The sequence below is a fragment of the Thermobia domestica genome, chromosome 14 (assembly GCF_964235325.1).
Source record: "Thermobia domestica chromosome 14, izTheDome1.hap1.1, whole genome shotgun sequence".
NCBI classification, from domain to species: domain Eukaryota; kingdom Metazoa; phylum Arthropoda; class Insecta; order Zygentoma; family Lepismatidae; genus Thermobia; species Thermobia domestica.
Genome location: NC_137467.1, coordinates 166,755,084 through 166,768,768, shown reverse-complemented (window position 1 = coordinate 166,768,768; position 13,685 = coordinate 166,755,084). Strand labels below are relative to the sequence as shown.

General features: G+C 35.5%; 1 protein-coding gene across 4 annotated transcripts in view; it reads right to left on the bottom strand.

Annotated features, from left to right (window-relative positions):
- Nucleotides 1–13,685, bottom strand: part of msps (msps cytoskeleton-associated protein 5) — a 168,609-nt gene that overhangs the window by 95,402 nt on the left and 59,522 nt on the right. For all 4 annotated transcript variants that reach the window (XM_081739143.1, XM_081739145.1, XM_081739146.1 and 1 more), the window contains exons 16-19: nucleotides 12,634–12,816; nucleotides 9,144–9,380; nucleotides 2,637–2,799; nucleotides 1,106–1,269 (exon numbers count right to left, since the gene is read on the bottom strand). In XM_081739143.1, the coding sequence (XP_081595269.1) occupies nucleotides 1,106–1,269; nucleotides 2,637–2,799; nucleotides 9,144–9,380; nucleotides 12,634–12,816 (747 nt within the window). The remainder of the gene's footprint in view (nucleotides 1–1,105; nucleotides 1,270–2,636; nucleotides 2,800–9,143; nucleotides 9,381–12,633; nucleotides 12,817–13,685) is intronic.

The window sequence follows — 13,685 nt, the reverse complement described above, 5'->3', positions numbered from 1 at the left end:
CGACGGCACTCAACGATAATAGGCCTCGTGAATCACCAACGAGTCGGGACAGGTTTGGCTCGAGCACAGTTTTATCAACCGGAGTAGCGGACCAGCCGAGGGCGGACGAGAGGGGTTCTACTGTAAATGCTTTCTCGTGTTATGAGAAAACATTACTGTTATCTCTCCACCAAACTTGAAATATTTAAAAAGTCAAAAATTTCCCAAGCAAAAAATCCGCGGGAAAAAAACTTAGTTTTTTTCAAGTCTATTTTCCGAGCTCTTGCATCTCTAAATATCATTTATATACAAAATTTCTTTGAATGTTTCCTACTCGCAAGAAAGTCATAGTATATTATTATTATTATTATTATTATTATTATTATTATTATTATTATTATTATTATTATTATTATGCAAAAGTGTTTTATTAGAATACTCTGTTGTAAGTTAGGACTTGACTATTATTCTAGCACGTATGAACATTGGATAACGTATTTTAATTTGGAACGACTGGCTGACAGGAGAAAATTGATTGAATCTGTATTTGTAGAAAAGTTACTTGACAACCAATATACCTCAGACTATATTTTTAAAAATGTTGATTTTAAAGTTCCAACATATGGTACAAGGGTAAATATTTTATTGCAACCGCATAATAGAAAACATATTTTAATCTGTAGGATTTTAGAAAGCTATAATGAGTGCATATCTTAAAATATGACTTTATTTTAGAATTTTAAATATAACTTAGTGGTTTTTTATTTTTTACTTTTAATTTTTGACACTTCTTTGTTTTAATAATTGACGTACACTACACTGTCAGTGTTTTTTTTTATTATTAATAATTTGTGTTATAGGTGTAACCATAATTTTATCACTTGTACTATATATTCATTGCTAAAATAATGTAGAATAAGACAAAGTGCTGTATTTTTGTTGTTCTCAGTACGTAAAAAATAAAGTTGTTTATTATTATTATTATTATTGTTGTTATTTATAGAAGTCTAGAGGAGGAAAGAAAATAAATCTCAGCTAAAAATTCTTCGAATATGAGAACTGAGTTTCTCGAATTGAAGAGGATAACTATATTTTCTTCAACAAGACTGCGCAATTTGTCACTTACCTTTAACTTCCCTGTCGCTTTCAACATCGGCTCATAACCCACGTGAATCATCACTGGAAGAATAACATCCTGAGCACTCTTTCGCACGTCTGCATTCCTATCTTCAAGTGCAGCATACAGATGTGGTAAACAGGCCATCAACTCTTCCTTTGGCACGGATTTCACTGTAAAATAATACCATTTTTTTTTAAATGCATTAACACAATATTTATTTCTTAACGCTAAGAAAAATGTTAGTCAAGGAATATATATTTAAGATATTATTCCGGAATTAGCTTAATAACTGAAGAAAAATCTGTCAGAACTCAAGGTTGTAGAATTCTAATCTGAGATCTCCCGATTTTGAAAACGCGGACCGTTTAATTAGTTATTTTATTATTAAAGAAGAATTCTAAAATTTGGATATTATTCCAATAAGAAGAAAGGAGAAATATATATACAGGGTGTCCCGTAAATCCGTTTACATAGACCATGTCGGTAACTATCGAAAGAGAACATTGTTGTTGGAAAGTAATTACACTCGCCATGTAATCTACATCTGCCATTATGACACAAGAAGGGGACGGGACTCCACTTACCTCTGATCTTCGTTTAGGAAAGTATGACTAATCCATCATACATTCCTGATATCAAATCTGTCCTCTGACCACATCTCGGCCTGTAGGACTGGATCTTCCAACCGCTAACGTGCGTCCCCATATCGCTAGGGTATTCCATTGGGTTAGCTCTGCTCGGTCTTCGAACCTACGCCTTATGTTTGTTTATAGAAGTTTAGTGTCTCTTTTCAGCAATGAGGCTACATAAGACATGGATTATAGTTTATGGTGGACGGGCCAACTACCGTAATGCTTTCAATGCCCTCCCAACTGGAAATCGAATCCGGGGGCCTGTTCAAAAAAGACAAACACGTCAGACACAAGTTCAGCAAGGAGGGCTTCTAAGCCCTATGGATCACAAGTGCGACATGGGAAGGCGCAGTCGGCTCCTGCAATTACCATTTTCCAATACGCGAGATTTATAGACAGCGTAGGATACCATATCTCAAACAACGGCTACCTACCCCGAATAGTATTTGTGTGGCTGCTAAGAGTAATTATGTGTGTTACTAATATAACGTTTCCAGCCTGACAATGAAATATCCCGCTGGTAATATGCCCTTCATAGCAACAACTGCCATCTATGGAAGAAATGAAATTATTTCAGTTTAATGTCCCAAAATTATACCCTTTAGGCTAAGGGAGACTATGATTAAGGCATGGGAATGATAATGGAAGAACTGGTAGAATGAGAAAGTGGAAGGAAACTGGAGTACCCTCCGAGAAAACTCAGAAGTCCGCCACAAGCTCACTCAAGCACGGATCTAACAAGGGACCCCACGCACGAGAGGAACGTGCTCTACCACTGAGCCACCATCAGATATTTCCTTAGAATAACAAAAAGGGTTAGTAATATTTTATTTAGTTACTTTCATGTGAAATACCGTTAACCTCTACAACACAAAGTGGCATTACGAGCAATTATTAAGGCTCACCATTAGGAAGCTTTTCTGCAAGCCAGGTTAAAAGATCAGTTCTTAAATATGGATTCCCATTCTTCAGAGCATCAGCTATCATCTCGCCATCAAAGAATTCCTTGACGCCACACTGCTCACCCCAAGTATTCATACAGGAAACTGCTGCTGCCCGAATGGAATTCTGGAAATAACATATGAAATTATAACTATAGCAGTATATCATCTAATACTTCTATTTGTGGCGATAAGAAGACGACACAAACAAACAAGAAACTGTATTAGCAATTCAAGTAGGGAACTTCTTAGCAATATTTCCTCTTTACAATTGCTGTGGTACATTTCAGTACGTAGAAACACTGAATGTAGCTGCACGGCTGTAATTACCAAACCTAAGAAGAAAATTTCTAATTACACGAATAGATTTCTCCAAACCGTGGCTATTATTTGTTCTACATCCTAACATCCAATCCTGTCATAGCTAGAATTTTCGAGTTTTTAGTTGTCTCTAGTTTATTACTAAACGCAATTCCTGCAGACAAAAAGTATGGTTCAGTGGAATTCTGAGGAACTGGCCTGAGGATGTTCACAGCAATTGTGAGGACGAAATATTTCTATGTACAAATCAAACTATGCATTAAGGTAAATAAGAATATTTTAGTAGTAATTTTCTACATTGGTAATTCTGTTAGCTACCTTTGTAGTAAGTAACCTCTCTAAGTTGACCACCATTGGTTATATCTGTAATATCCGGCCTTCGATTTCAAAAATCTATACCAATGAAATATCTAAGCGTAATCGATATATCGAAAAAATGAAATGAAATCTTTACGATTTACGTCCCACGGTTATGCCGGCTAGGCTAAAGGAGACAGTGATGAGGAGAAATGTGAGAAATGAAGGAAATGGTGGAATGAAGAAAATGGGAGGAAACGGAAGACCCACGCACACGGTGTTTGTCCACTACAAACTTCACTTGGCGCGAGTTGGGATCGAATCAAGGATCCTATGCACCAGAGGTGAACGCTTTATCACTGAGTCACCACAGCTCCTTCGATATATCAAAATATCAAGAACATCAAAATATTGAATATTAACCAATCGAAAATTTGAAGATCAAAATATCTAACAACAAAACTAGAATTAATATATCGATCAGAAATACGTTTTAATATTTGAATATAATAATAATAAAGCGTTGGATATATCGAAATATCGTACAAACTTTTGCCTTTGATTAAACAGAAAATATCCTAACTTGTAATAGTAGCCCATGCACGGTTTATGTTGAAATTCTATTATTGATTTCCCTGAATTTTCATGGCGTATTAAATTTTCACTGGCTCCCGACGCTATCAGTTATAGTGACACTTTAGGGTTTAAATTTTTTTTTTTTAATCAGTCTCCATTATTCCTATAGCCGTCCAACGCTCTCTTTTTTTCAATTTATTTAATACAGCATAAGCATACTGTTTTACTATAAATACTTATTGTGAGTAAAACTTTCAGTTTAATGTCCTATACCCATTAGGCTAAGGGAGACGGATGATTAAGGCAAGTGAATGTTGCTGGGAAAATTGGTGGAACGAGAATGTGGGGGGAAAACGGGAGTACCTGAGAAAACCCAGACACGATGTTGTCCAACACAAACTTACCTGTCTGAGGATCGAACCAGGAACCCAACGCACATAAGTATTCATGTATTTGGAACACAATGAAACGTTATTCTGTATTCAACGTAAGAAATACACCTGGGATAAACAAATGACGTACTACAAAGAAATGTAATTGGCTGGGGTTATAAATAAAGTTCCGTGATTGACGTAATTGCTTATCTGTAATTGGTTAAAGAGAGAGACTTTTTTTTTTTTTTAACATTGTTTCGTATAATTAACTTCGCCCATTTGTTAGATGAGACGTAAAAAAAATATTAATTCATGGAACAAAAATATACTACTACAAATTACTGACAAAATGTATGCCATATTCTGTGATTTTTACCTTGTTATCGAGAAAAAATCATCAGTGTTGGTAACATGCAAACCGATAAGTATCTATAACAACAAATGTTAAACACTTGAGAGAGAGGTAGATAGTAAATGTAGTAGAGAATAAACATTTATATATGTTTCGATACAATTTAATATATTTTGAATTGCTCTTAACAACCATAATATAGAGAAACCGTTTTTAAAAAAGTGTAATTGCTGTCCTCAAGAAACGCAGAGATTGCAACAGTCATTTTAAGTCCCGCCCCCAACAGTCACCTTACAATTTGAAAATATGGCGGCTACATGTAGTGCTTCTGTTCAGTGTCAAGTTATGAAACGTCCAAAAGGAAAACCATTGAAGAATGGGGAAAAACAAATTGTTTTAAACGTGTTCAATAAATTGCTGGAAAACAATCCTACTGTGTTAGTGAATGACATAGTGAAATTAACGGCAGAATATACTGATGTCTCTGAGTCGAGTGTTGTGAACGTACGTAAAGAGTTCAAAGAAACGGGGTTGTTGAAAACACCGGGTAAAAAGAGAAACAGACAGATAACAGAATTATTGAAGGCGGATGACTTTGTGAAATGTGCTATTCGGAGCAAAGTGTATGATTTCTTTCTAACAAGGAAGGGTCACGCAATGGCTCCGCTGAGATCCGAACGATACAATTGTGTTTGCATTTGATATGTTATAACTAGATGAATCCCAAAGTTATACGTGCCACTGGGCGGAATATCATGAGTTACAACATTTTGTAACGTAAGAACTACAAAAAAAATCACCTGGCATAATAGTTTGAACCGAGTCATTTGTTCGGAAACGGTTGGGTAAGTGGAAAACTCGGCCAACACGTATCCCATCATTTTCAACGACAAACTTTTTGGGGTAAAAAAAAAAAAAAAACTTTGTGTCAGGGTCCCACACGGGATCCAACTCAAAATTATCAAATGGCAAAAGGGGTTAAGTGGCACATCATTTGAAAGCTCTTGTAAAATGAAAGAAAATGAAGCAAGTCTCGACTCTACAACAACCCTGTGCAAAATGGCGACGGGTCAAAATGTAAAAAACTAAATTCAAAAGTCCATGGTCACCCCCTATAAATAGGAAACAGTGAGACAAATGTGAAAACAGGAAAAGAAGTGTGGCATTATTTTCAAAATACAACGATTTAAGTGAAAACGTCTTGACCCAGGGTCCCCACATGGTCCCAGGTGGGGTCCAACTGAAAAGTTTCAAATGGCAAGAGAGGTAGGACATCGTTTGAAAGCTCTTGTTATGTGAAAGAAGATGGAGCACGTCTCGACTTTCTACAACAACCCTGTCCAAAATTGCGGTGGGTCAAAATGTAAACAAAAGCTTAATTGAAAATCTATGGCCACGCTTAAAACCTATAACTAAAGGATAAGCATACCAAACTGCTGAAGCTAGGAAAACAAATTTGGCATTAATGTTGATTAGTAAGTCACTAAAATATGCAAAATGTTCAAAAACGAGACATCTTGAGTTCAAAATGCGGCACTATGTATCGAACGCATATCCAGCTCACACCACTGTGTTGGAGAAGCGAACGTTTATGGTTAATAGTAGATATCCACAAAAAATCAAAGAGTATAATCTGTAATCCAATATGGCTGCCAGCGTGAAAAATGAGTTTGTATATAAATATGTTATTTCTTGGAATAGTGTGACCAAACCAACAAAGTTTGACGCAGCTCGATGTACTGAAATAAACTTACACATGTTTGGTATTACTCGCCAATCTTGCAAATGATTTATATATATATATATATATAGATATAGATATATAGATATAGATATATAGATATATATATATATGGTGCTGCTTGAAGTATTGCGATCAAACCAACGAATGACACAAATGTAACCATCACGAATACGTTAGAATAAAAGTCCCCAACCTACTGGTGCAGGAAGTTCTTTCTGTATGAACTACGTATGACAAAATTAGAAAAATACCCGAAGGTATTCAACTTTTGTTTAGCTGAATGAGTAGGAAGTCAGAGTTATGTGTTCATCGCATATTCGTTATATTCAAGTAAATAATGTCGATAGAACTGTGACGAACGTGCACTAAGAACAAAACATATGTGTGTTGTTACCGAATAAATAATAGTTGAAGTGAATAGAAATTCCATTGTTCTTTAGTCTTTCTATTATTTCTAAATACATAAGAGAAAAATAGAGATTTAGATTTGTATTGTTATGAATGACATAGGTTTTAAGCGGCCATCTTGGATTCAAGATGGCCATAGTTTTTCAAATAAGCTTTTGTTTACAGTTGGACCCGCCGCAATTTTGCACAGAGTTGTCGTAGAAAGTCAAGACTTGATCCATCTACTTTCATTTAACAAGATCTTGCAAACGATGAGCTTCTTAACCTCTTACCATTTGAAACTTTTTAGTTGGACCTCACCTGGGACCCTGTGGACATCCAGTGTATGAGTAGACACAACTGTATGTTCTAAAAAAAACAACCGGCCTAAAAATCCTATGGGCAAGGAAAAAAGACTAATAATTGTTCATATAGGTAGTGACAGTGGTTTTGTAGATGGTGGTGTTCATATCTAAGCGCGGTGGTGATTACCATGACATGAATGGTGACGTTTTTCGTGAATGGTTTGAAACAATATTGCCTAACTTGATCCCGGGTGTGTTATTGTAATGGATAATGCTTTATACCATAACGTAAGGCTCGAACGACGTCCAAACTCCTCATGGCGAAACAAGAAATAATTGAGTGGTTAACAGCAAAGAAAATGCCTTTCTCAGAGTCCGATGTTAAAGTGGAACTACTGAATGAAGCGCAAAGCATTGCTCTCAACAATAAAAACCTATATGTAATAGATAGCTCCACAAAACAGACTGGAAGAATGATTGAGAGACTGCCCCCCTACCACAGCAATTTGAACCCGATAGAAACTGTGTGGGCGTTTGTTAAGGGTTTTGTAGCCAGAAACAATACCACGTTTAAGTTACGTGACGTTCGGCTGCTGCTTGGAACTGCCTTGACTCAAGTGACACCAGATATGTGGAAAAACAATATTCGTCATGTGCTGAAGGAAGAAGGGAAAATATGGAATCTGGACGGACTTTCTGACACCTTGGTGGATCGTCTTGTAATTAACATAAACAACGAATCTGATGAATCTTCTGATGAAGACCTGCAAGTTACTGCGTTGAGCGATTCAGAAGAAACTTCAGATTAACGTGAGTAATTCATAATTATTTATCTTTTATTTCTGTAAGTTGATAATATCGTTTACTTACCGCTATTACTTAATTCCATTCAGTAGCGTAGCCATGGGGTGGTTCCGGGACACTTCCCGAAATTACCTTCTAGCTATCGGACCCCCGGAATCAAATCCTGGCTCCGCAACTGATTCCATTATTTATTGATATGCTTGCTTTATAACAGATATACCTTGCTTTTGAGATCGAGGAACGCACGGAAAAGGAACAGCTGACCGAAGCAAAAATCTCGCCGTTAATCACGTGCTTGACGCGGAGTCATACAAACTGTTTTGTTTATCTCAGGTGTGGTTCTTACGTTGAATTGATTTAGTACCGAACAATAATTAAACATTAACGTAATATCTATGCATTCGGGATGCACTCAAACAAGTAAACATGCACAATAATTTTGCACATTCCTTTTATTATAGTTATCTACAACCAACAAACCTATTTTTTTTTTCTATAGCATGTGAATTTTAGTGCTCCTCAAACTCCTTTATTTTTGAAGATACTTATGTTTTTACAGCCTTTTTATTATCGTTTTGAATTTGCATTGATTCTTTGAGGCGTTCTTCATATCTTCTGAGAGTAGCTGTAATGTTTCACTAATAGGACAAGTCTAATTCTTCCGTGAAATCTGACTACATTTTCCCTGACTTTTCTGGAAAATATAGCAATACCCATGACTTTACCTGACTTTCAAGATCCATGTAAATCCTGCTATATGGACCAAATCAGAAGTAAGAATTTAATGGGACAGTTCCTAATCGATCTATCTTTTACTGAATTTTTACAGTTACGATTAGGTACGTTTTTAGGCCTACTTGCGGATTTTAACCCTAGTTACATTAGCAGACTACTAACGCTTAAACTCGAAACGCAGCAATTCATACTTCGAACGAACGCAATAGCAAGTACTGATTGTAGACACTGAAACGGTACACTTTCTGTGTAAACTGACAACTCTACTATATTTATATAAACTGACAATGCAACTACCATATTTAATAACCTGAGGAAATATCCGATTTTATATTACACCTTACTCTATAGGTGTGAATTTAATGATATACAAAGGATGAAAAAATGTATGACTGGGCCGAAATTCGAATCTAAGTTTCCGACTTTCCGAATCTAAGTTTCCGACCCAATTTACAAAGCCATTAGCTGTTCCACTTTTAATGTCAGTGTTCAGCCACTACGAGCACAAGGACTATGCCACATTTCTTGTTGTGCTTGAATAATCCTTTGCAATTTTTTCTACTTGAGTATACTTACTTTACTATCTCCCAACGCCTGCAGCATACCGGGAAGCAAGCTCCTTAAATGTTGTTTACATTGAGATCCTAAAGCTATTCCCATTGTTTGGCATAAAGTTAAAGCAGACAGTGCTATGTTTTTGTTGCTATCTACAAGTCTTGCATTGAAAATAGGTGGAAGTTCTCCTAAATTAGGTGTAATGAACTTAGCTTCATTAACTATGTTAGATAGCTTCTGCAATGCCTCATTCCGAACCTGAAATAAGTCACATAATTAGTTTATCAATACACAATAGCTTTATTAATAGGTTAACAAATCTCAACTCTTTACGATATTTTAATTTTATAAACAACACTGCACACCATAACCTTATATACAACGATAATTTAAATCTATCTCTCTGTATATCTATCATAAGATGGCAAAATGTAAATTCCATTTTTATTTTATTTTATTTAAATCCGTTATTTATGAACACAATTTTAGACCACTTACTAATCTCGCATTTTGAGGATGAAGCATCAAAAGTGTAAACTACTTAATATTCTCAAAATGACGAGGTACCACATTTTGCCGTTACAATATATATATCTTACCAAAATTATGGACAATAGATCATCAGTACGTACCCTAAAAGATTATTTTGATTAAGTCTTCATCCCGACGAAATTAAAATACCGCTAATTTTACAGTAATTATGCGATATCTTCAAATAGATAAAAGATAATTGAAATATGGAACAAGAGCGCCCTACACAATATTATTTTGCGTGATATACCGTTATCACAAGTCACCTAGTGGCTTTATGTTTTCAGCTGTTTAGAAACGCGAAAATAAATGCCGATTTTCAAAATGGCTCGAAATCGAAAGCAGATAAGTGAGTCGTGATAACGGTTTCTCATGTAAAATGATGTTGTCTAAGGCGCTCTTGTTCCACATTTCGATTATATTTTATCTATTTGAAGATATCACATAATTAATGTAAAATTAGCGGTATTTTAATTTCGCCGGGATGATGACTCTTAAGTCAAAAAGTTATGCCACACTTAAATAGGTTTTCTCGCTAGCCTGTCAGCATCTTCATGTTATAAATAAAAAAAATTGAAGAAAAAAGTTAATATAATACAAATGAAAGATGGTTGTCAACAGGGAGAAAAGGGAATAACTACTTTCGTTTGTTTTTATTTTTTGCTGTGTGGTGTAAGGGGATTGGCTGTGGTAGATTTGAGTAACCAATCAGGATTCGTGGATTTTTTCGTTGTGTCTTATATATTAATTCTGTCACTACCTGTGTATTCATAGTATCTGATATAGCCAAACCGTATAGTTAGCGAAACTGTTATACGGTAATAATTTTTACAATAAACGCATTGTATTGCTCAGCGAGTAGCTTAAATCAAATTTGTGTGTACTAAAAGCATGGCTTGAACAATGGAGAAATGAAAGAATTGTCATAAACTCATTTGTACATTATTTTGGCTGTATGTGGCTCAAGCAGTTTAATTCTCTTTTATTTTAAAAGGATTGTCACTTGCAAGCAGATTATGTTTCTCTGTGTGCGTTTTCTTGTTCAGAGGATGCAGACGACTGGCGTGACCTTTGGCCAGTGCTTCTTTAGCCAATCACAGCTCTGTCCGCTCTTACGTCATCCAGCACGAGAAACTCACGCGAACCGCGAGAACTAAAGAGATTTGGCGGTAGGCAGCGCTACTTGACGCCGAAACAAGAAAAATGTAACAACTCAAGTACCTCACTGCAGAACATAATCACATACTAATGTAATTTAAGATTCGTATATCAGTTTATATTTTACTAGATAAAAAAGCATCGATACACAATTTTATTGTAATATCCAATACCTAATATCAGGCGATGTAAGTATGGTTAATTTTTAAAATTTTAAGTCCATTTGTGCGTATTGGTTGTGATTTGCATGTTGTATCCTCAAACCTCATGGTAATCAATTTATGTGCATGGTACTGAAAATAATTCTTACTTATTGTTTGTGCTGTTTATTATCTTTCGAAAAATATGATGCTGGACCTTTGGTGTGTAAGCATATTTAAGGTTGTATTTGGAATCTTTGCTTATGTGTAGTTGGCGTTGAAAGGAGCTATTACTTGTAATAACTTGTTTCATCGTCGACGCTCGGGCAAAACATTCTATTTAGGACTATCTAATGTAATGTTTGCTCTCTTAGGATTATCATCCTATGCAGTAAACGTTATAGAATTTTTAAAAAAATAATAAAGGGATGAAATAGTAAAAACAAAATATTTATACGCTATATGCACTTCATAACATTCTTGAAACATGGTCTGCTATTCATTTTGCTTTGTAATCATTAAAACTATATATTCTTAAGTATATACTTTCAAGTGTACATAGTGTTAATTATTATTGTTTTGACTATTTCATCCTCATTTTGGTATAGTTCCTTTTATCTTTCCTTATTACATTACCACCTATTTCACTCACCAAGACGTTGACAGATTACCGAAAATACAGAGTATACAAGTAAATCGGGTTATTGTAAATACACTTCAGTTAAAAAATTGTTACTATACTGTATAGGTAAAAACTTACCTTAACTGCAAACAAAATCCTTACAATTTTACATCGACTTATCGCGATCAAAAAACAGTAATATTAAGTTTCAAAAAAACATCGAGAATGTTTAAAAGTAGCTTTTTATATGCGACAACTAGCCTTTGGCTAGCTGAGGGCTCCGCCCCAAGACCCCCGCGTTTGCTCGGCCTATGGCCTCGTGTCTCTTATGTATCAACCTTTGCATCAAGAGTGAATTTCATGCATTTACGGTCTTGCACTTCTTAAACCGACAATTCGACCAAATTTCAAGTTCCTTTTCATATTTCAACTATCTAAAAGATAAGATTTTGTATCCCAAGAAAACACCTATTTAAATAACATACGTAGGAATTTCTTCATTTCCTCTTTAGAACCCTTAAAAACTAAAAATCACTTCTGGCAATTTTCCTGTATTGTAGTCCCGGAAGGTTACAATCATGCCAAATTTCATCATTCTGAGCCTGCCCGGACTGCCCAAACATTATGAGATATCCCATTTAATTAACATGGGAGATTTTACAGTTCCCCCATAAAACCACTCTACAGTCGGAAATTTTTATTTTTGGTGATTTACTTAGGTAACGCTAACGGAAATGTACAATCATACCGAATTTCAAATTTTTATTCCACTTCCAAGTACCTAAAACATAAGATTATAGGTCGAAAAAGGTCCATTTAAATAACATGGGGAATTTCTTGACCTTTTCTTTATATCCCCTAATAATTAAAATATTTACTTTTCACATTTTTCCAGTGGGTTAATCCCGGAAAGCTACAATCATGCCAGATTTCAACTTTCTACGCCCACAAGAAGTATCCGTTATTTTGTGTCAGTTCATGTAGTTGTATATGTAGTAGAAAAACGTACACAAAAACTGATTTTAAATACATACCATAGGAAGTGTCAAAATTGTCCTACCTTCCAATTTTTATCCGCAAGTTCTCTTAAAAGCGATTCTGTTAACTGATTACTTATATCTGTCCGTGGCATGAGATCCTGGATATTCACTTCAGCTGGTCCTCTGTCGTCTTCGACCTCATCCTCCTCTTCAGGTGATGCTGTAATACCACGAATTGGCGCTGGAGGGGATTGTCCAGCATACTGCAACAGGAAGAAAATTAAGTAGAATAACACTTAGGTTATCTTTTAGGTTAGCGACTCTTAATGTACCCCTACTCTCCTCAAACAGTTTTCAATCGAAATTTGGATTTTAGACATCAAAAAACTAAGTGCACTTATAGAAAAATACTTCTTCCTCCCCCCTCTTTCTTTGTCAAAAACTTTGCATCCACATTCAAATAAATCAAACGCATCTCGAAATGGAGACATCAATGATGCAAATATTGTACCGTCAATATTTTAACACATGACGATGGAGGTCACAAATAAGAGTAAAATAGCACAGAATGAAAAACTGACTGAACTCGGGACCTCAGGCCGATGCGTTAACCACTACACCCGGTTTCCAGAACAGTCACTCACTCTCTCACTCTCGAGGTCGGTGCTCTCATCTTGGACAACGTGGATTGTACCACAGACTACTGCTGTGATCGGACAATTCTGTGTCCAGATACCGAGGAAAAGAAAAGAAAAGGTTGAGTTCGTAAAGGAAAAGGACACATAACTAATATTTAAAAAAAAAAAAATTCTATAACTTTGTAATTTGATCATTTCACGTTTTCCTGACAAGTTGCTTTGTTTTCGATTCGAAATAAGTTTGTTGCAGAATGTCGTCCCCTGCACTACACTACTAATTACTGCGGACATTTTCAGGGTGTCTACTGGAATACCAGAAAGTAAATTCATGACTTTTTCATGACTTTTCATGACCTTTTTGTTCAAATTTTCATGACCATGGCGATAAAAATTTACCATTAGTAATAATAAACCCCTACCATCAGTGGTGCATCGGTTAAGATGAAGATCACATTATGTTCTTATTTGTCTAATGTACATAATGTCGATTGGCT